This window comes from Patagioenas fasciata, chromosome 9 (assembly GCF_037038585.1).
Source record: "Patagioenas fasciata isolate bPatFas1 chromosome 9, bPatFas1.hap1, whole genome shotgun sequence".
NCBI lineage: Eukaryota > Metazoa > Chordata > Aves > Columbiformes > Columbidae > Patagioenas > Patagioenas fasciata.
Genome location: NC_092528.1, coordinates 10641239 through 10663842, shown reverse-complemented (window position 1 = coordinate 10663842; position 22604 = coordinate 10641239). Strand labels below are relative to the sequence as shown.

The 22604-nt window shown below is 36.9% G+C and overlaps 1 protein-coding gene across 3 annotated transcripts in view; it reads left to right on the top strand.

The window, feature by feature from the left end:
* Positions 1–22175, top strand: part of PIK3CB (phosphatidylinositol-4,5-bisphosphate 3-kinase catalytic subunit beta) — a 91156-nt gene extending 68981 nt beyond the window's left edge. For all 3 annotated transcript variants that reach the window (XM_065845025.2, XM_065845026.2, XM_071812434.1), the window contains 13 exons: positions 574–627; positions 2575–2763; positions 4309–4430; positions 6515–6658; positions 7918–8017; positions 10335–10513; positions 11150–11259; positions 11579–11657; positions 16584–16751; positions 17233–17356; positions 18418–18563; positions 20087–20219; positions 20646–22175. In XM_065845025.2, the coding sequence (XP_065701097.1) occupies positions 574–627; positions 2575–2763; positions 4309–4430; positions 6515–6658; positions 7918–8017; positions 10335–10513; positions 11150–11259; positions 11579–11657; positions 16584–16751; positions 17233–17356; positions 18418–18563; positions 20087–20219; positions 20646–20783 (1686 nt within the window). In that variant the 3' untranslated portion in view covers positions 20784–22175. The remainder of the gene's footprint in view (positions 1–573; positions 628–2574; positions 2764–4308; positions 4431–6514; positions 6659–7917; positions 8018–10334; positions 10514–11149; positions 11260–11578; positions 11658–16583; positions 16752–17232; positions 17357–18417; positions 18564–20086; positions 20220–20645) is intronic.
* Positions 22176–22604: the final 429 nt, after the last annotated feature.

The following is a 22604-nucleotide window of genomic DNA, read 5'->3' as shown; positions in this document are numbered from 1 at the left end:
TTAAATGAGTTTGTGCTGGAAGCTGGTTGTTCATAATGTTACACAAGGGAAGATCCTAAATTTAGAGAACTGGAAACACTAACTGAGATCATGTGGGTGATATGAGAGGATTGTTTGTGGATTCATACTGAAACAGAATGCTAGAAGTGTGGATCTGTGGGTGACAGGTATAGGTCATGGAAGCAGTGCCCCCAAAACCAGCAGAAGTAGAGATGAGAAAGCAAAGGATAATTTAGAGTGGAGGACTTGGTTTGCTGTGCTGAAAAATAAGGAGGAAACACAAACAGAAAGAGAAAATGAGGTGCTATAGGGAAGACCATTTAGCTTGTGAGTGATGAAGAGTAAGATTGAGGTGATCATGAGAGTTCCTATTCCTGATCTCCATAGTCCTGCAGATTGAAAAAGGGACACAGCATAGAAGTCCATGTTATACCACTGTATATACAAAATAATAGTGTTGCAATTATCCAAAAGATAGCAAAATTTCCTTATCTAATTAATTTCTATGTTTATCCTTTCGATGCAGTCAGATTTGTTTTTAAATCTAATTTAATTAAAACCTTCTTTTTGCAGATACTTGAAAAGGCAGCTGAGATTGCAAGAAGCAGTGACAATGCTGCAATGACGGTAAGCAGCTTCTAAAGACCATTTTAAAATTAATTTTCTGAGGTTTTTTGGTTTTTATCTTCTACATCAATCTAGAGATAAGTCAACTGCTCGGATAACGACAGGTCTGCTGACTGTGTTTTCTTATGTAATTCACTTTGGTGAACTGCCATATAATTCAGGTATATATCCACGTTCTCTGATATATTTTTGGACTTCTTGGCTGTTTTTTGTCAGAAAGCACAATTGTTTCACATGCTCTGGATTTGGAACAGAGCTAAGATTTACATCACTTCTAGATCTGGAATACAGTCCCAGGATGCATGAAATATTGCTGGAAAATGGCTCAGTTCTGTCAAGTATGATGGTTTGCCTGCTTGTCAGATGTTTCCAAATAAGCTCTCTCAAAAATGGCCATTGACGATGTTTTTTAAATAGAGTGATTATATGCTGCTTTTGAGAAACTGTATAGTTCCAACTTGAGGACAAATTTTGAAAAGATCACCAAAATCTGAAGGTATTTTCTTTGTGTAATATACAAAAACATAGAAAAATGCAGTATAGGATGGTGGAAGCACAGTTGGATCAACAGTAATAATAACTGCATTTTATATAAGAATAAAGCAGTTACTTGAAGAATGTGTTGGTTGCAATACCAACTGCCTAAAATGCTCAGGAAAAGTGAAAACTCAGTGCTGCTTTAGGTGCAAACAACTTAGAGTGGGAATAATTGTAAATCTTCAGTAGCAGCAGGCCAACTAGACAGAATTGTGACTTAATTTGAAATATTAACATTTTCAAATACAAGAATCACCTTAATTTTAAGACTGTTTACTTATTTTGATACCGAATCAGAGAACGTGCTTAGTTTACTAAACAAGCATTGCAATTCAAACAGCTTTTGAAAGTCTGTTCACTCCTAAAGAATTTGTACTTGGATGGTATTTTTACATGAAAATATTTACTTAAAACATTTCAGCATAATACAAGGCTCAGACATTTATCATTCCTAGAAGGAGCTAAAGTTAAATTCTCTGTGCAGCAGATGTACTTTTTGTCAGGTGGGAAACCTGTGCAGGATGTTATTTCATGAGGGCTCTTTGTTTCTGCCATGAATCTGAATTGGTTTTCCTACCATTCCTTTCCTTTGTTGTTTTTATTTTCCATTAATGTAAAGGCTTTTGACCTACCTCTTAAAATCATGTGTAAAATTCTTCAGCTTTGCAAAGATGAAGTTGTCTTTGGTATTTAAAGTTTGCCATAGTGTTTTTCAAAATATGTATTGCAAGTAACTTATTCCCTTCAGCTACTACTACCTCCTTACCCAGAAGCAGCAGTTTCATTTGTCTCCTGTTAATTTGTGGAATGCTGTTGCTGCTATCGCTGCTTTAATTTCTGCCCTTGCAGTTATTAACTGAGCCAGTGTGAAGACTCATTCATACAAACTGATTTACAGCAACAATACCAATGTTAATGTTTCACAGATAAAATGGTGCAAAATGTCTGGAAATGACAAGTCTGGACTAGAAGACAAATACGTGTTCATATACTTAGGGAATGTACTTCTCTTTAGTTATAGTTGGAAAAGTATCTTTTGGCTTTTAATTAAAAATAAATTATATGTATATCTATTAAATTTGCTTACTGGAAAAACAAAAGGAGAAAGTATATGCATCCTAAACAAAGTTCTCTGTGTTAGAGTTGGAAAATGGAAATATTGCCATCTAGTGTCATTAAGTCTAAAGTTTTGTTACTTTTTCAGAAACTTCTGTATTCTGAATTTTGAATCTTAGTGACAGTTCTTACAGCTTAAGAAATTTGGATCTGAAAGAAAGACATAGTAGTCATTCCCCTGTGTTTCATTAGTTTTATCTGATGTTTTTCTTGGTGTAGGATTTCTAGTATTTGAGCTAAAATATAAGAATCATACTGAATATATCAAAACATTATAAATTTATTGTTTTCTAGGGTCGAGGTGGTAAGAAGTTTTATATTGTGCTAAAAGAAATAATGGAAAGAGATCCTTTATCTCAACTCTGTGAAAATGAAATGGATCTTATTTGGACTTTGCGATATGACTGTCGTGAAAATTTTCCACAATCGTTGCCAAAGCTGCTGCTCTCTTTAAAATGGAACAAACTTGAAGATGTTGCTCAGGTAAGGGAAAAGGCAATGACAATGGAGAAAACTGCCGGATCAAATAATGAGTAGATAGGTTTTCTTTCCCAAGTATAAACATTTTGAAATGGTACTATTGTGTAAAGCAAAGTTAATTGTGTACCTTCTGTGGCCTGGACACATATGCAGCAGCCTACCTTAAAAAAACCACAACCCAAAATGCATTTCAGAGATCCTCTGAATGAAGAGAAAAGCACAGCAATTATTTATACAGGCTAATTTTAAAATCTGGTGCTCAGCTTTGATCGTAAATGGAAGGCATTTCATAGAATCACAGAAGTCAGTGAGGTTTGGAAGGGACCACTTGAGATCATCTAGTCCAAGCATCCATCTGGCTCAAGCATGATCAGCTGGAGCAGGGCTGTGTCCAGCTGGGTTTTGACTCTGGAGTCTCTCTGGGCAACGTGTTCCAGCATTTGACCATCTTCATAGTAAGAACTTATAAAATAAGGTTATTAAAAAAAGTTTAAGTTTATAAATCAAGATCTGAAATAAGGCTTCTTATAAATATCGTTAAACTGCTCAAAGATTATAAAAATCCACATCTCAAACTGGGTAATTAAACCTCATTGAGGCAGACAGATGATTTTTCAAAGAGATATGATACCCACTAGTGGTAGAATATACTTCCTGCTTATGGTGCTGACTATTTGACCACATAGAATCTCTTTGAAGTAGTTTTACGTAATCAAGGACTTGAAGACTGGGGTTGTGATACAATATTACATTTTCAGTAAAACTGTATGATTTGTATAGATGTGCAAGGTTATTTCCCTATGCTGTAAAGAAGTTGGTGTAGCTACCTTTTGCTGTATTTACCCCAACAGAATCCAACTCTTGCGATGCTTTTTAGGAATAGGTGGATCATTGATACAGGATAAATTATATGAGTTTGTTGTTCTTTGTGGTGGTCCAAAATAATACACTAATGTTTTCTGTAATTTTTTCCAGCACATAATTGTCTTCAGTTTTGGCTTTTTTTTTTTTTTTTTTTTTTTTAATATCTAACCTGAATCATCCCTTTTGCAATTTAAGCTCATTACTATCCATAGTGCGTGTGGGAAAAGGCTCCATCAGTTGAGGTGGATAAATATTTTTGGTAAAGATCTGTATCATCAAAAACTTTTTGATTTCTTTTTTTCTTTTTTTATGAAAAACTTTAACCATTATGGAACTTTATCTAAATGTTATTGAAACTCTCTCTAAAACATATGTGTCTGGGTTTACCTAATTTCTATTTACTGTGCATTGTGTCTGTGTGTGCAGAAACAGATTTTTCAGACTAAATGTAAATGAGACAGTGCTGAAAAAATAATCTTGAACATTTTAAAGGGTAAGAAATTTAATAAGAAGTGGGCCCATTTTTTCCCAGAATTCTTTCTCTCCTTCCTGTTCTTCCCCCACTTATGAGCAGTCCCTAGCCTCCTTCTGTTAACAGTGTGAATGCTTTATAGGCAGTTATACCCATCTGCTTTCTTAAATTGTTACTTTACTTGTAACCTAACAGTCTTCTTTTTAAAACAGCTTCAGGCTCTCCTTCAGATATGGCCCAAGCTGCTGCCTAGAGAAGCGTTAGAGCTCTTAGATTTCAATTATCCAGACCAGTACGTCAGAGAATATGCAGTGGGTTGTTTAAAGCAAATGAGGTGAGTATATTGTATTACTTCACCGTGCAAGGACTTCTGGAGTGAAAAACTGTATTCTCTTTGTTTACAGAGAAAAGAGGAAAGATTTAAGCACATTGCCTGCCATGAATAGATGGCCAAATAAAGCAGTGTAATTTCTAGATAAGCATGTTGGCAACCAAATAAAACCTCCTTATTCTGACATCTTGTATTCAATGATTATTATTTTCCATGTAGCTAAGAGAACCTTTGTCCCAAAGAGGGTTATGTGTTCACCACTCTCTTGTACAAAGGGAGAGCAAGATAGCGTGAGAACTTCTTAATAACAAAGGCAGAAAATATTACAGTAATCGAATACTGTGAAGATGGCCATCCAGGCACCTCACACTCTGTCAAGTATTTGCTATGTTATTTGCAAGAAATGTAAGTTGTAGCATATAGTACAACAAACAAACAAACAAAAAACAAACAAACAAACAAAAATTACTGTTTTATTTGTTCTTCACAGTAGCTTTTGCTATTTGCAGTTCTTTCTTTCTCTCCTGTAATTTTGCTCTTCACTGTAACCTAGGGCAAGATTTTATAACATTATCATTTGCAGCATTACTGCGTATTTCCTGTCCTTGAATTCTAAATTCTCTGTGGTGAAGAGCTTAATGATTTATTTTTTTAATGGTCAAGGCTAGACTTCTGGTTTTTAAAAAAAAAAAAAAAAAAGAATATTTTGACTTCTTTCAAATGCAAACAAGCAATTTAGCTGCTGGGCTATCCTAATAATACTGACTTGTTACATCTGGAGTTATTTCCAGAATTCTTAGTTCTGGCTCTGAAACAAAAGTGTGTTCAGTTGGCTGTCAAAAATCAATTTTCAGCTTCTTTAAAAAGTTTGATGAAGGCAGCTGGTAAAAACCATAACCTAAAGGTAACCTTATTAGCTGACATTAAAAAAAAATAAGCAAAAATAAATACAACACAGCATAATTGAACTTTTTTAGCAAGTTACTGAAGCTTTTCAGAGTAAGATGGAGAGAATGAAATAATTCACTATGTGCATCTCTGACATCTTCAAGGGACTGACAGAAGAATTTCTGCTCTTTTCCTTCCATCTTTGAAGAGAATTTGAATTATGCAGGCCTTTTATAGGATAAAAGATACTCAAATGTAATTAGCCAAGGAACGTTCACATTTGTTTTAGAGTAACATAATTGGTTTTTTGGGGGAGGTGGAATACAAGATTTTATAAATAATTATTGGAATTATTTTTATTATGTCAACAATACTTGAAATAGTTCATTAGCATAGAGCTTTTCAAAGGTATATTTATGAACTGTGGCTAAATACTTTAATTTGCAATTATGAAGTAGGACTAATTTGGGCACTGTTTGGTTTCTTAAAGATGATGTGCTTTTTCCTTATCCTCTCAAAACCTTAAAGTTGTTGGTATGATTAAAACAAACAAACAGAAGCAAAAAATCCCTAAACCGATCAAGCCCAAAACAAAATATTCTGGCTAAATGGATCACTTTGTAGGTGTATCTTAATAAATTAACACCTGTTAACTGACAGGTAGTAACTTTTAAAGACATGTTAATTGAATTGCATTGGCTGGAATGAATACTCTGCTCCTCGTTTGTAAGCTGAGTGACTTTGATGGTTATATGCAATTATTCCTTGTCTGAGCCCACTGCTGCTAACTTCTGGGTTACAGTGGTTCTTTATATGGTTCTGAAGGTCCAGCTCCTCAGTCAGAGTGAGCCAATGTCCAGTCTGAAATTATTTGAAATAATTAATGTCCCAGATGCTTAACCTAGCACTCAGCCTCAGACCTCAGTCTTGTAAAAGCTCATGACAGAACACCAGGGTTTTGCTCCATGTGTTTGAGGGCCATAAAATTCTATTAGAGGTTTAATTTCCTGATGAATTGATCAATCAAACAATTGCATTAAGTTGTGTTTTATTATCCTCCATGCGACTGAAAAACTGGGGGACATTCTTGCTATTGAAACAGATTTGACATCGTTGGATCTGACATGTGCATCTGAATTTCTGGAATATCACTGATCTAGTTACTCTGCTACTAACTGCTTTTATGTATCTCATTCTAGTGATGAAGAGCTCTCTCAGTATCTTCTTCAACTTGTGCAAGTCCTGAAATATGAACCTTTTCTTGATTGTGCGCTCTCCAGATTTCTCTTAGAGAGAGCACTCGCTAACAGGAGAATAGGACAGATGTTGTTTTGGCATCTAAGGTAGGAGTTTTTCCCTTATGTCTTTCTGAAACTGTTAAATATGATTTCTTGAGGAATCTCCTACAAGTCCTCTTTATTTCTTTACATTTGGCATTTATAGATGAGAGCAAGCCTGTAATTAATAATATATTATGATGATTTGTAATCTGCTGTTTGACAAAAACTATTCCGAAATGCATTCAGCTCTATCTGATAAGTTAGGCTTGTATATAAAGTTGTATTGTTTGTTTTGGTTATGCATGCAGTAAAGGTACAATCTTTATACCTCACAGTTGGGAAAAGTTTCTATTATTATTGAGAGTCTTAACAGAAAACAAAAGCAGTTCTATGTGTTCTTGTTACTTTTGACTGTGAATGGCATAAACCTTGCAGAATGGACTGTAGGTTAGATTCACAGAATCAGAGAATGTTAGGGATTGGAAGGAACCTTAAAAGCTCATCCAGTCCAATCCCCCCGCCGGAGCAGAAACACCCAGATGAGGTTACACAGGAAGGTGTCCAGGTGGGTTTTGAATGTCTCCAGAGTAGGAGACTTTACAACCCCCCTGGGCAGCCTGATCCAGTGCTCTGGCACCCTCACTGTGAAGAAGTTTCTTCTCATAATTAAGTGCAACCTCCTGTGTTCCAGGATGCCATTGGCCTTCTTGGCCACAAGGGCACAGTGCTGGCTCATGGTCATCCTGCTGTCCACCAGGATCCCCAGGTCCCTTTCCCTTATGCTGCTCTCTAACAGGTTGTTGCCCAACTTATACTGGAACCTGGGGTTGTTCCTGCCCACTTGCAAGTACTGTATGAAAATGTTTTGGAGGATAATTTGCTCTTGTATAAGAGTCAGTGGTTTGTTTCAAAGTGTTCCACCTCAGGCAAGTTTAGGCTTTTCACTTACAAATATTTGAGAACACATGATTTATCATCAGCCCTGACTGTCAATATCTTCCATGATTTATCAGTACTACTTTCTTGAATAAAAGGGGTTCCTGAAAACAAATATACCATTGCTACCTCTCAACATTAGTGCCTCTAAAACAGTTCTAGATCTTGAAATGAGTGGCATGTGTTGAAACCAGCCAGTCCTCATAGTCTTCAGCACAAAAGTGTTGTTATTTCTTAAGAAATCTGCCTTTTATTTACATGACCATGAGGTGTTTTGGTGTTTGGTTTTTGTTTTGTTCTGTTTTGGTTTAAAATTTTATTTTAATGACTTGAAGACTGCTAATCTGTAAATGCTGTGGTCTGATGAAAAGCTTTTCTTCTTCTAGGTCAGAGGTTCACATACCTGCTGTTTCAGTACAGTTCGGTTTGATACTTGAAGCTTACTGCCGAGGAAGTGTTGCTCATATGAAAGTGCTTGCTAAACAGGTACAGACTTCCCTTCTCCTTGAATCTGGCTTCTCCTTGCTTGTAACTCAGACCTTGACAAAGCCCATCTCTTGCGGGGTGGGGAAGAGAAGGAAGCCACGGTGAGAGAGAGGAATAAAAGGGCTGAATGGCTGGATGTGCTCCCTGGCACAGAAAGCAGGTAGTGCTGCAGGGCCGCAGAGGTTGGCAGCTGCTTTTGTGGTGTTCAACATGCGCGAGATACTTTCAGCAGTGTGCACGGATTTGGGATAGAACAGTAGATTATTAACTGAAGAAGGGTTTGTGCGCACTTAAAACTTGTGACACTTTTTCCCCAGTAAGGGTAACTTGTTCAGTAGAAACTATTTCCTTTCTATCTAAACTTTATCTAGATGAGTCCAGAACAGCTTTGTGCAGCTTTGGCTTTTGTTAAAAGATGATGCAAAAAACCCCGAAATGATAGTATAATGGTTGTACTCCCTGGAGACAGAGGTGTTGAAGCAACCAAACACTCGTTTTAGCATTAATATAGATGTGCCATTTACAAAAAAAAAGGTGTTTGCTTTTAAAATGTGAGAGCTTTTCTTTTAAATACACCAACAAGTGTATCAGCAGATCATTGAGATACTCTCAAATAATGTTTGAAGTCTCTAAAGTAGTTTCAGCAAGTTAATTTAGATTGCGACCATAGAAATCTTTGAAAAATGATCTCTCTCTGGAACTAATATATTTGCTGTATCAGGGCACAAAACCTAACTCGGTACTTGCCTGATGAGTGTTATTTCTAACAGTTTTGCTACTGTCTACCTTGAAACTGTGCTTTGGAGGCACGTGGAACAGGAATGTACTGTTGTGCTCTTTATTACTGCAGTTCACAGGACATTGAAAAGACTGTCTTTACATGAGTGCTTGTTAGTATTACCAAAATCATGAAAAGATTAGGTGATGAAATGCTTTAAGCAATAGACCTTAGGTCAGTAAAGTTTTTGAGCACTTCACAGGAAACAAATGTCAGTACAATCAAAGAAGGGGCAAAAAAAATCCCAACTGTGCAAACACGGAAGAAATTCAAAGTAGAAATACTTCAAAAAGTTCCTGTTTGTACAACACAGGTTCCATTTTGTTCCCTTGTTGCTGATATTTGTACAGCTCCTAGAATAGTGGATAAGCAGAGCGCTTGGTTTTGACAGATGGCTGACCTGGCAGGTCTCCATTGCCTCAATTTTATAATCAAACTGCGTACAATTTCCACAGCATCCTGCCTGACAGGGCTCAGTCTGTCTGTAGAAGTGGTAGGTTTTGACTCAGCACCTTTTAAGTTAGACTGAAGCTTCCTTGCATAGAAATCAACTTTTGTAGTTATTAAATTGGTGCAGTTTGCTAGAGAATATGTGTATTACTGAGCATGTTAAATGTGGCTAGTGTGAATACAGCTAATTCTATCAACTATGCTATATTGAGTTTACAAGTTGTTTAGATGTAGATGTAATGTAGAAGTAATGTAGAAATTGCATTGGTTGTATGTGCGATCTAGGTTTGTTACCAAAGGGCTTTTCTCTCTTAGTGTTACGTGCATTTACCTCACTAGTTTACCTGTTTTCTTAGAAATTATGTACCAGTAGAAAACTTTACAAAGGGAGAGGAGGAGGAAAAAGGGTTAAACTCACCTGTATTGATTGCAAATATTTGCCTTGCAGTTTTACACCTTTTTAAGGTAACAATATTGCTTAGATGAGATGGTAATTTGGAACACTTTAATTGATTAGAGTATTTGCCTTATGCTTAACTTGAGCAGGATTTTAATGAACAAACATTTAAGACTCTGCTCTGTAAAAGTTAAGTTTGTGTAGTTATGTATGTGGAAATTGTGTGCCAGTGCTCATATGGCAACTGAATGGGTACAATGAAGTATCTACATCCATAGCTCATCTCAAGTAATGTTTGATTTTGTTAGAGATATGAAGCACTCAGTATTTCTGTTGACTTCAGTATGGGTAGAGGCACCTATGTTATGAGCTTTGTTGAATTAGTGGATGAAAATTGTATTTTGAACAAGAAATTTGTGTAAACTTTTCATACATTGCAATGCCTCCTTCATTTTCTTGGAAATGTTAACTTCTGCTTTAAAAAGTGACTGTCAGCTTAGGAGACTTGAGTGACTTAGAAAAACGCTGTTCTAATGGATTTTTTGGGAATGCCACCTTAATTGCCATCTATTATTTTCATTTTTTAGAAGTTGCAGAATTATTCAATACTGTTTTGTTTTGAAACTGGATTTTACATTGTGTTACATGTAAAACCAGAGCAATAACTTTTAAAAATAAAATACCTCTTTCAGGTGGAAGCCCTTAACAAAATGAAGACTTTAAACAGTCTAATTAAGCTGAATGCCATGAAACAAAGCAAAGCAAAAGGAAAAGATGCAATGCATACGTGTTTGAAACAAAATGCTTACAGAGAAGCGCTTTCTGACCTCCAGTCTCCTCTGAATCCTTCTGTTATACTTTCGGAACTACAGTAAGTTAAGAATGAGTGAATAACATTTCACTGTAGCTTTTGCATGGAAACAGTAAAGCAGAAACACATCTATATTTTAACTTCCTTTGTCTGTATTTTCAGCAGACATGCTGTCACAGGGAGTTTTTTCTATAGACAGAGAAGGTCTGTTGAGAATCTTCCTGAGTTAAGTTAGAAAGTTTTTGTAAACCAATGTCAGACTTAATATTCTCTTAGTCAATGCATTACCATAGCTAAACACATTTAAATATAAGCCCAAAAGTTAATTAGACTGCATTCCTGGCTCCTATTTATAACAACAAGCACAAAACCCATTAAAACTTTAAGCAGCATTTAAATATAAAGTAAAATAATTTATGAGATAGGATATAAAACTATTTTCTCTGAAAATGTGTGTGGTCAATTTAAACATTAGATATGCATATGCCAATCACAGTATCCAGTACATGGCGTCTATAACAGATATGTTTGTAACTTGGTAAGTGCTCACAGCATAGTAGCAGAATGAAAGCAGAGAGAACATTGAAGTATTTCCAAACAGGAAGGCTATGTGTGCTGTTGTGTTTTGAACAATGTTTATATCTTTTCAGTTGAATTACTCTTACTTGACTAAAACTTTTGTTGTATTTTTTCTAGTGTTGAGAAGTGTAGATACATGGATTCTAAAATGAAGCCTTTATGGATAGTATACAATAATAAAATGTTTGGAGGAGATCTTGTAGGGATCATCTTTAAAAATGGTGATGGTAAGAAATGCTAACATTTTCAACTTTTCCTTTTCCTTCTTTATTCCCACACTTGCACTGGAACTGTGTTGCTCTGTATTGCCATAATATAAATGTTGTTTATTCTAACATTGATAAAGAAATTAAGCATCTTCTACTGACTGGGTTTCAAAGTATAGACATTATCAGTCATGATGATAAAATTATGGTTAATCCCACTTCAACCCTTAAACTTGATGAGTATTTTTAGATACCTTTTCCTGACAGTTGTATAAATGTTAGAAAGTTTGCCTACAACACACTGAGAAATTGAAGTAGCTGTTTCAACCTCTCATTATAGATCTTCGACAGGACATGTTGACACTCCAGATTTTGCGTTTGATGGACATACTTTGGAAAGAAGCTGGTCTGGATCTCCGGTAAAGATCTCTTGAGGGCTAGTTTATTTGGACGGAGAGTCAACTTTTAGCAGTAAAGCTTTCCTGTTTTACAAGTACCTTTCCCACTGTCCCACTGTCTAAAGATCACTAGCCAAAGGTTTCACTTGTCATGGCCAAGGTTACCTTAACTAATTAGATGGTTTCTCTTAGCAGTTCATTCCCTTGATGATCCACATTACAAAAGAATTTAGCCATTAAAAGAAATAATGGAAGTGTGAGTGAAGAAGTGAAACTTTGCAATTTTTGTTTATTATCGAGTAGAATATTTTTCCTTGTGCACCATATCTCATGTCATGTATCTAAGCCCACACAGATAAGTAAAATTATAAACTTGTTACTTATGCTGCTTATGGAAAGATTCCTTTGAGTGAAGTATGGGTTAATGTAGGAATGTGAATAATAAATTGTTTCTGGAAGTGTATGTTTGCAATGAGGTGGCTGAGTGTGTGTTAAGTTGAACATTGAGGAAACTTTCGATAATTTATGTAATTATAAATAGACTGTGAGGAGACTGAACCAGTATTTAAGGGCAAGGACAACCGCTGGCAGCTGTGGAATCCCAGATGAGGCATTCTTTGGTTGCTGCCTTCCCAGAAGCTTAGTTTGTGGTTCCAGCCTGGGCCACACACTGTGCCTAGCAAACAGGAATAGTGATGAGGAATTATCAAATATGCGTTTCCTGACTAAAGCATTTTTTAACCCGACAAAGGAAAACCAAAAAGTAGCTCTGATGTCCAAGATTTTTCTTAAAAGTCTCAGAAGAAAAAAAAGAAAGGGGAAGTTCCTAGTGAGAATTGAAGTTCTATAATTGGCCTCTTCCATTTATTTACTTAACTGGGAGCATCTTCCTTCCGTTCATCCTCTCATAGTTATGATTATAAAATAAAATTCTGGGATTGAGGCAGGGTTACCATCCTAAGTCTGTCGAAGGGACATTAGCTAGACAGTTGCCAAGGGAAGGCTCTGAAATGACCTTAATTGAAAACAGAATTGGATAGAAACAGTACTCTGAGTGCCTGGAGCATGAGGATGAAGCTAAGAGGGTAAGACCTTGTGATCTCCATGTTTGCATTCTACACATCGCTCAAGAGGAGGAACTCCCAAAATCTATGAATTAGCAGCAGCGGGAATGGGTTCTGTTGCCTTGTTCATGAGTCAGGACTTGTTAGTTTGCTTCTTTTTGCTTGGATAAGAGCCATGGTGTCAGGAGAAAAAGTAGTGTCAAACAGAACTGCTTTCCTGAAAAATACTTCATACTGGAGTCTTTTCTTCTTGACCTGTATCGTCCTTTGAGGCTTTAGTTTCCTGAAGTTGTTGCTTCTCTTTTCCTTTTGTGGATGCATGATGGATTTTGCACTCTTCAACTTTTTCCATTACAGAAAGTCCAATCATTCCATTTGCACCTCTTTAACTAGTGTAAGAGCAGAAGCGCTTGCTGTTTGCCTTTCCCTTCCAATTGATAATATGTTGCCACAAGCAAGCTGTACAGCTTCTAAGAAATGTGGATCAAATGGCAACCAATGTGCTGCCATTGAGGAGCTTGGGATAGGAACAGTTTCTTTATATTTGCACTGCAATCCACAGTCAATTATTTAGTAGTAATTTAAAATGAAATCTTAGCCCAGTCTGTGTCTAAAGCAAGCACAATATTCCTGGTGGGATTATCAGCCCTTGAGAGGAACATGAAATATGTAGTTTTGAGATCTCTAAAGCAGAAGAAGGAGAAAGGTTGGTTGGTTTGTTGATTTGTTTAACTGTCAACTAATTTGTCTCATGGGTAAACTGGCCTCTTTCGCCCATGGTGTGTTTTGTTGTTGAGGTTCCTGTGTGTGCATTCTGATGAAATACCACAACAAGGCCAGGGTCTGTATCAAAAAAAGAAATATGTGTAGGCGAGAGGATGCAACCATGTGCTGCAGTGGTCCCTCAGCCTGGGCTGGCACTGGATGGACTGTGAGTGCACAGCTGAATAAAACTTCACCTGTAAAGTGCATCTGCTTCTCAGTCCAGACTCAACCATTACACAGCAAAGATGGTCACGCCAGATGAACACTGCTCTGTCATTTAGAACCATCTGGCTCAGAGTCCGTTTGCCTTGGACATCAGTCTGCCAAGTGCCAGAGAGAAATGAGAAAACGCTTTAGTTGATCCCCATACCTGCTCATTTCTAAGACAAACTGTTACCTGAAAATTGAGCAGGAAATAGTTGGCCTAAGACTTTCTCAGTTCCCTCTGTAGTTTATCTCTAATTGTTTCTTGTACTTTAAATGTAAGCAATTATGGAACAAACTTACTAAGTTAAATGCTATCTATATGAGGTTGCATCTGCAGAATGACAAAATATGACTTTCAGAGTTACAAACCTACAAGTTATTTTGCTTTAAAAAATTCTACATCTGAAGTCTTATGTATGGGCATGCTCATAGTAGATGACATAACTTTCTATTATTTCTGTGAGGAATGTTTAAAAATTGCAAACGCATCTCGCAGCAGAGGAGCATAACACTTGTCTTCCCAAGCATGCTGTGGGCTCTGCAGTGTTCTATCTCTTAGGATAGTAATGGTTGTATCAGAAAGTATTTCTGCTGCTTTATCTATATTACAGCATTGGAATTATGTTAAGGGAGAAATTAGTGATGTAACAGAGCAACATAAAAACCTAAGCTTGAGGAGTTTGATCTATATCAAGTGGTAAATTGTCATAAAAGTATTTGGTACTTGGTTACATTTTGGACAGATAGAGGGAGTTCTCAGAACTACTCTTTCATTTCACTGCCTATTTATAGTGAGTTTTCATTTTCACCTCCCTTGATGTGTGTGAAGTCTGATGTTAAGCAGCTGAGTATGAATGAAATCAGAGTTCACAAACATACTGAAAAATGTATTTGTAACAAGGCTAAAGAATGTCATTATTTTTAAACCATTGGACCCGAAGTCACAGAGAATGTGTTGATAAATTACTGTAACTTGGTGTTGTATTTGGAAGGATACTGCCCTGGAGAATTAACCTTTTGAAATAAAAAACAGAATTAAATGGAGTGAAGAAGAAAATTCTCTGTCCTGCCCAGGATTGCTGCATTGATCTGTCTGTGGTCTTTACTGGCATTAAAAACAGGGAGCATACATATCCTGCTGACAGATGTTGAAGTTAGAAAGACCAGGATGGGATGGAAAGGGCCCAGAGGATTTGTCCCTAACTTGACTCCTGTCAAACTGTCTCTCTGACAAGGATGTTTTTTCCTCTGGTTGTAAGCTCAGAGTCCTCAAGGGGCTGAAGGCTTTCATCATTGCTTGCTTTTGAAGGGGAAGTTGTTGGACATGTGCCCAGTTAGGCTGCAAGGAAGGTGGGTTGAAATGCAGTGGAAGAAGGCCAGCGTGCACTTTAACCTGGCAATATTTGGCTTACATTTGTCATGTCGTGATAAGGATGGGCAGTGCTTCCTTGTATCATGAACACTGCTGTTCAGTAATTACAGATACCCGTCTGTTCATTGTGAGAACCCTCTTGGTCTAGAGTTGAGGTTTTAACTGGGAAGTAGATTAGAATAGAAACGGGAAGAAGGTTGCAAATCTGCACTTCTTTTTTTGTTTTGAAGTTGAGTGTTCTCTAAATACCTCTTGAATCTGGTTTTCAGTTCACTTTGATGCCATTAGAGAACAGTCTCCAACTCTATAGTTGCTACTACTTGTGCCACTGGAGTTGTGTGTTACTACTGAGGTAGAGAAACTGCTCAGTTATCTAATAGCTGTTATGCCACGGATTTCCAATTTATTTCATCCAGAATTTCATTTTTTCTTCCATGGCTTGGGATAATAGACTATGTCAGTTAAGAGATGTGGTTCTGCTTTGTAACAATCAAACTTAGTATCTGTTTTATACATAAATACTGATGACAACTCCACCAGCAATGCTTTTTCTTTCTATATATACACGCATACATACACAAAAGTATGTTAATATGTCCTGCAATTTTTTATACAGCTTCATAACTTAGTGACTGCTAGTCTGTACATTTTGTGTACTGCAGTTATGTTTGCATGGGCATCCGTTCTTTTATACATAGGTCCACGATGAGAATTGAGACAATATTCCTGGCACAAGATGCCCAGCATGAGAACAGACACATCTGTTTGTGGTGCAATGCCTTTGAAGAGTTTCCTTTGTGTTTCCATAGCATAGGTTGAACTTCCATCTAAGTTGCCATTCCATTTAGCATTTTAAGCATTTGGAGTGAGGAAACATTCTGGAAAAATACACTTATCTATATAGGCACATCTCTCCTTGATTCATATCTTTAACTGTCTTATTTTAATGCAATGATATTATTGTAGATATTTTTACTAGGCATAGAATATGAATGCACAGGTATATTCTTACAAATTAGGCAGGTTAAAAGATGTATTCCTGTCTTTCATTAGGTTTCTATGCTTAAAATTAGTAAGAGTTGGAAAATATTATAGTATGTTTATATTTAAATTCTTAGCATTGTAAGTTGAAATAAGGAAGAATGAGGAAAAAGCATAAGATCCTGTTTTCCATGTAAACAAATAATTTAGTGTTGAATGAACATGAGGGGAACTCTGTTTAGCCAGTAAATTAACAAATTAATACAAATGGCTCCCTCTATGGTTTCTCCTATAAAATTACAAGTAAATGTGTTCCCTAGTAAAAGGGAAAAATTAGGGTTGCTTATAATTTCTTTTTTAACATATATGTATGTAATAGGAAAAAATGTTTTAAATGTATTGCTGGTATTTTAACTTTGCAAGCAATATCTGTATGTTAATCTTCAAGAGTTTAATGTTCAATTTAGTGCTGAGTATTCAGCCTGCTCAAAATATTGATATACTAATGAAACAGTCTTACTATTTTTGGTTTGAACATGAATCTGTGTTTTGTTTCAGGATATTGCCATATGGGTGTTTAGCAACTGGAGATCACTCTGGCCTTATTGAGGCTGTTTCTAGTTCAGAAACCATTGCTGACATTCAGTTAAATAGTAGCAACGTTGCTGCTGCTGCTGCCTTCAACAAAGATGCTCTCTTAAACTGGCTGAAGGAGTACAATTTAGGGTAATTTCTACAGTTATTTTCTCATCCATAGTGTAAGCTACAAAATTTCTGTAAGTTTCTATTTCAATATTGAGGAATGTGTGGCTCTTCTGGCAGGTTTGTTGCTGCTTATTTTTCTAGTGTGATGAATTCTGACTCAGATTCATGATGCTTTTGCAATTCAAACAGCAATCCAGCTGAAATTCTGGGATTTGCAGCATTTTGACTGCATGTTGTTGAGTAAGTCATACAAGATTTGGCAAAACAAACAAACGCAAGAAAACTACATGGGGCTCAAGTCTTGATGTTGTTGCCTTTCATAATATTTGCACTTCTGCTGTTCTCCATAGCTACTTTTTACAGTATTTTCTTTCAAATATGTACAGTTTTACAACATCTTAATGGACTTCTGGTTTAAACAAGCAAAATCCTTTTTTGAGGTCAAGGTATGACCTAAAGTAGCAGTAGTATGCACTAACATTGCTTGTCTTTGTGCTTCTAGGGATGACTTGGATCGAGCCATTGAAGAATTTACTCTGTCTTGTGCTGGCTACTGTGTAGCTACTTATGTGTTAGGAATTGGTGACAGACACAGTGATAATATCATGGTCAGAAAAAATGGGCAGGTAAAAATCTCTTCTGTGTCTTTATTGTCCAAGAATTATCTTAAGAACCGTTAATTTCTTCAATGTCTCCGTAAAACGAAATCCATGCATTGTTAGAACTGCTGTCTCTGCTTAGTGAGAATTGATGAGAGCTTCAAAGAAGGGAAATGTAAGAAGAGTGAAAAGACCGACCAATGCTTTTTTAGTCAGCAATTCTGTATCAAGTGAGACTGTTTTAGACAACTTCGGAACATCCAAAAGCCTGGTAATAGTTCAGATTCATTGAATAAAAGTAGTCTTAGAGTATGTTGCAAAAGACCTTCACTAAAAATACAGGAATTGCAGTTTTGAGTGGTATAGCTTTCCTGAAGTTAATCTCTGCAGTCCCTCCTGCAGAAATTTTCTATACAGAACTCCGGACCAGCATAATGCTGTGACCAGAAGTCTCAAAATCTAGAACCTTGGTAAACTCTTAGAAGTGTATTCTCTTGTTTAATTGCTACTTTCCACTGTAACTTGTCTGATTTTAAGTTATTCTGACTATAAAAGTAGCAAGGGTTATAAAAGTGACAGTTTTACAGATATTTGCAATATTCTTTTAAGTTTTTACCTACTAGAAGAAAGCTGAAATGCCTTTATCTTTGATTCTAAAACAGGAGAACTATCATAGATTCCTTGAGATGAATTGAAGTTCTACTAGCTTTGCTCCTGACTTTATGTAGGAAGCCCTTGGATATTGTGATGTTGAGCCTCATGGGCTCATAGCTGGGCTCATTTCTCTATATGATATTACCAACAAGGTGTCTATTGGCAGACACTAGAAGCTTAAATCTGAGATAATGTTTTGCACACTGATTTGTAGCAGTGGTCTCTTGTAGCAGCGGTCTCTTGTAGCAGCGTGGATGTTATTCCCGATTTTAGTTTTAAAACATTTCAGGATTTATTTAAATACTTCCAAAGGGTTGAAACCATGGGCTGTGGAGAGTAGCGTTATGAGTTAACTGTTCTTGATACCAGCATTTTGTAGAGATATAAGGGAAATATTTAACTGGAGAAATTAATTTTCACTTCTGCTTTTTTAGCTCTTTCATATAGATTTTGGGCATATTCTTGGAAACTTTAAGTCCAAGTTTGGAATTAAAAGGGAACGGGTACCTTTCATACTCACCTATGATTTCATTCATGTTATTCAACAAGGAAAAACAGGGAACATTGAGAAATTTGGTCGGTGAGTATTACTTTGATTTCTTAATTTATAACTGAGATGATCTCTGGTGATAATTTCCAGCACACCAAGAACCTGTCTGGGTTTGGTTTGCTCACTTGTACTTGTATGAAGGTGTGCTAACATGCATTTACAATGTTATTTATTACTCTACCTAAGCTAGAATATTTATACACATTGCTTCATACCTCAGAAACTACAGCTCTGCAGTAAAAAGCTACACTACCTTCTTATCTTGGGCAGGAGATGGCAGATTCGTCTGGGCTCATCTTTTTACCTTCAGCAGCACTGGGCACTAGGGAGGGTTTCCACAGACTGTTGTTCAAGTGAGATGAAGCACTGGACTTAGAAACAGGCTCCCTTCTGCCCTTCCTGTCCATCCATGTACACTCGGTGTGCTGACCAGTCCTGGCCTTAGATGCTCTGTCATCTACAGCCGTCTGCTCAGAATCCAGCACTGTTGCATGCCCCTTCCCATCTTGGGTTAGAGAGCTACGGTGGAACATGAAAGCGCATGACAAGGGAAAACTACTCTCTGTGATCCTGTGATCCTACCTGTTGAGATAGATTTATTTCTCATTCTCACCAATTGACAGAATGGGCATTCTGGATGTTTTCCTCTCACTTTGCTATCAGTTTTCACAGGAAGAAGTTTTTGGCAGGCATGAAATTAAGTACCTGCATATGGCTTGACAAATCTTCTGGCTTCTTCTGGTAGAAGCAGCTGTGCATATATTTGTAGTGATGGGTTTAGAAGAATGGAAAACACCTGCCAGTGAACATGACTCTCCTGGAGAGTGAGCAAATTAACCTGTAGCTCCATTTTTAAAACCATTAAGCAAAGGCTGTTAAGTGACTGTGCTATTGCAAGAGCTGTGGAATATGGAATACTTTAAATAGCAGTAGGATTCCATTTTCTCTTGAAAAATGCTTCAGAAGAGATTTATTCTTTGAAGTATATATTGTCATCTCAGTCTGAAGAGGTCTTCCCATATTCCAGATTGAACACTGCACAGTGGCACATTTGGGAATGTTGAGCAAGTTCTCAAGTGTCTGCATGATGGGTCTTTATGACAGATCTGACAGCTCAATTTTGACCACATTTGCAGGAAGGAATTACTGTACAGACAGGCTGGATTGGCAGGGACTGCTACAGAAGTTCTGTTTTTCCACCGTAGGTCCGCTATATAGGATCAGCAGGGCATTTCACCTACTAAATTCTCAGTAAGGTCAAACACTGGCATTACCTTTGGCATTTTTTGCCTTTTCTGAAGAATATGCTTTTTAAATTTTTTTTTAAAGCTTTTGGTCTCTTCTATCAATGTTCTAAGGGCTTGTTGGAGAGGCATGGAGTATTTTTGTTGGAATGCATTGGAGGTTTTGTAGGCATCTCAGTCCTTTCTGTTACCATGTTCCTAGGATATGTGTGTTAGGCCTATTTTTTTGAAATCATTACATATATTTGTCAACAGTGTAAGTTCTCACGTGTTGTCTTCATTGCATGTGCATTGTGGTTGAACATGAAGGTTCCGCCAGTATTGTGAAGAAGCATACTTGATTCTGCGAAAACATGGAAACCTATTTATTACACTCTTTGCACTGATGTTAACTGCAGGGCTTCCAGAACTAACCTCTGTCAAGGACATCCAGTATCTCAAGGTAAAGTAAGATGTACAGCTCAGTGGGACTTAACATTTTTCCAGTATGTGAGTTTTGATTTCTAGATGAATACATTTTGTTTCCTATTTCTCTGCAGATTGCCACACAGTGAAAGGAAACTATGAGTATACATTCTTCTCAGCCATTCTATAAAGAGCTCAGCATCCCTGCATCTTAAGTGTAGTCATTTCAGGGGTGTTTTCTGTCTTGGCTCTTGCACAAGCATAGACCTGTAAAGGTGAAAATTATTTGCTTAATTCTTTAGTTTTATCTTTAAACGCAGAAATTACTACTAATGTACTGCTTAATGAATAATCAGTGAAAAAGTGTCAAAACAAACACAATGTTGTTTGTGTTGAAAGGTGAAGAAGGCTTTAACTGTGGTTTTTAAAATTCCTGACAGTACTTGTTTTCCTGTCTTCTTAGGACTCTCTCGCCTTAGGGAAGAGTGAAGAAGAAGCACTAAAACAATTTAAGCAAAAGTTTGATGAAGCACTCCGGGAAAGTTGGACTACTAAAGTGAACTGGATGGCTCACACAGTTCGAAAAGATTACAGATCCTAGAAGATTCTTGCATTTGCACTAAACTGAATGTTACCTTGATAAGTGTTTCTAAAGGGGACCTGTAGCATGGACCAACAAAACTTACTTTAAACAAGAAAGAAAACAAAACAACAAAAAGAAATGTGCTGAAATAATGCCCGAGTCTTTTGCACTCTGCTTCTGAATGCTTGATTCCAAGACTGTCTCTACAAATAGCGAACATCCTGGATAATCAGTTCTGCTGACTTTGCACGCTGAGAGCTACTAGGCATTTTAAAAAATTCTTTGGTACTTTATGGAGGTGTAAATATTTGGTTTTATACGTTGGGGTAATGTGCCCTAATATACTCAGGAGGTTTGAAGACCTCTGACAGAACTGGTGTTTGTTTAAAGTTGGGACTTGAAGAGGAAATTTTTTTTTATATCCTAATCTGGCTAAAAATTACCATATTGTGTGTATTTTTCATAAGAACTCTGCCCTACTGGCACAGATGCATTAATTCTACTGTATATAGCAACCACAGTATCATTGTATTACAGGGAGCTGCTTCATGTCTTATACTGCTGCCAAAAGAAGAGCAGGTATCTGTAAGATGGAGAGGGGTGAGAGATGGGGCAGGGGGATGGACCTTTGAAAATGATGCAGTGTCCAGATGTTCAGGGTTGCGCAATTTTGTTCCTCTGACACAACGCACACAGAAGCAGCCCTTCAGTAAGAGGAAAGTTAGGCCAATTCCGAACACGTCTGAGAATCCCTCACTGGTGAATGGTCTCCCATTGGGCTTCTGGGGCTTTGGTTTCAGCTCCTTAAGGGGCACATTTATTTCAGGTTCAGCAAGAAGCCTTACATTGAAATGCGTATCTTAGATTAGTTGTGCCATGCAAATGTACTGACCTAGGTATGGAAAATTTTCATTAAATATACCACACATAGTGATTTTTAGAGCATATGTACCAAAAACCACAAATGTTTGGAAAAACAAGTATTGATGGGAAAAGATCATTCCATAAAACACCAATGAGAAGTCATTAATCTTTTCTTTCCGTATTTATTACAAGCTTGCAGTAATGTTGCTTTACCAAGATATATATGTTGAAGATGGTTGCTGAAGAAACTGGATTTGTTTTAATTTATTTAGTGAGGTACCAGGCTTTTAGGTGCTTAAATGGAGAGCAAATTTGTTACGTGCAATAGGGAACTGCTGATAAAGGTGTAACGTACTGTTTCTGAACATCAGCAAGACAGACTTTAACTACTGCTTGTTCTCCAAGGAACACTGGTGGCTCAATTCTTGTTGACATTTGAAAGAGAATTAAACTTATATATATTTACTTTTTGACTAAACAGTTGTTTTGCGTAGAAATGTTGTTTTCCGTAGGAATTTAATTAAAGGTGGTTTTACTTTGTTGAGAGTGATGTATTATTTTTTGCTTTTGTTTGGGGGTTTTGTTGTTTCTTTTAAAGGTCAAGAACCTGTCTGGATGCAGAATAGCATTTTATGTCGTGGTTTGATTCTCTTGTCCTCACCATTCAGGCTGATCTTTATATCCATAGCTAAAAAGGCAAGTCTGTTCCATGTTCCACCCCAGACTTCTGAGACTTTCAACAAGTCATTCCAGTGGGTGCCTTAGATTCCCGTCAACAAAATGGAGAAAGTAGCACTGACCTCCAGATGCATAAACACCTTCCCTCAGTTACCACTGGGATACTGCACAGAGTAAAGATGGTTTGTAATGTGATCTTTTTTTTTTTTTGATGTCACTTTAATGCAGGCTATAAAAGGATTTGAGCTAGGCAAGGTGATTTCCTTGCCATCTTCTTTAAAAGAGCTAGTACTCGGA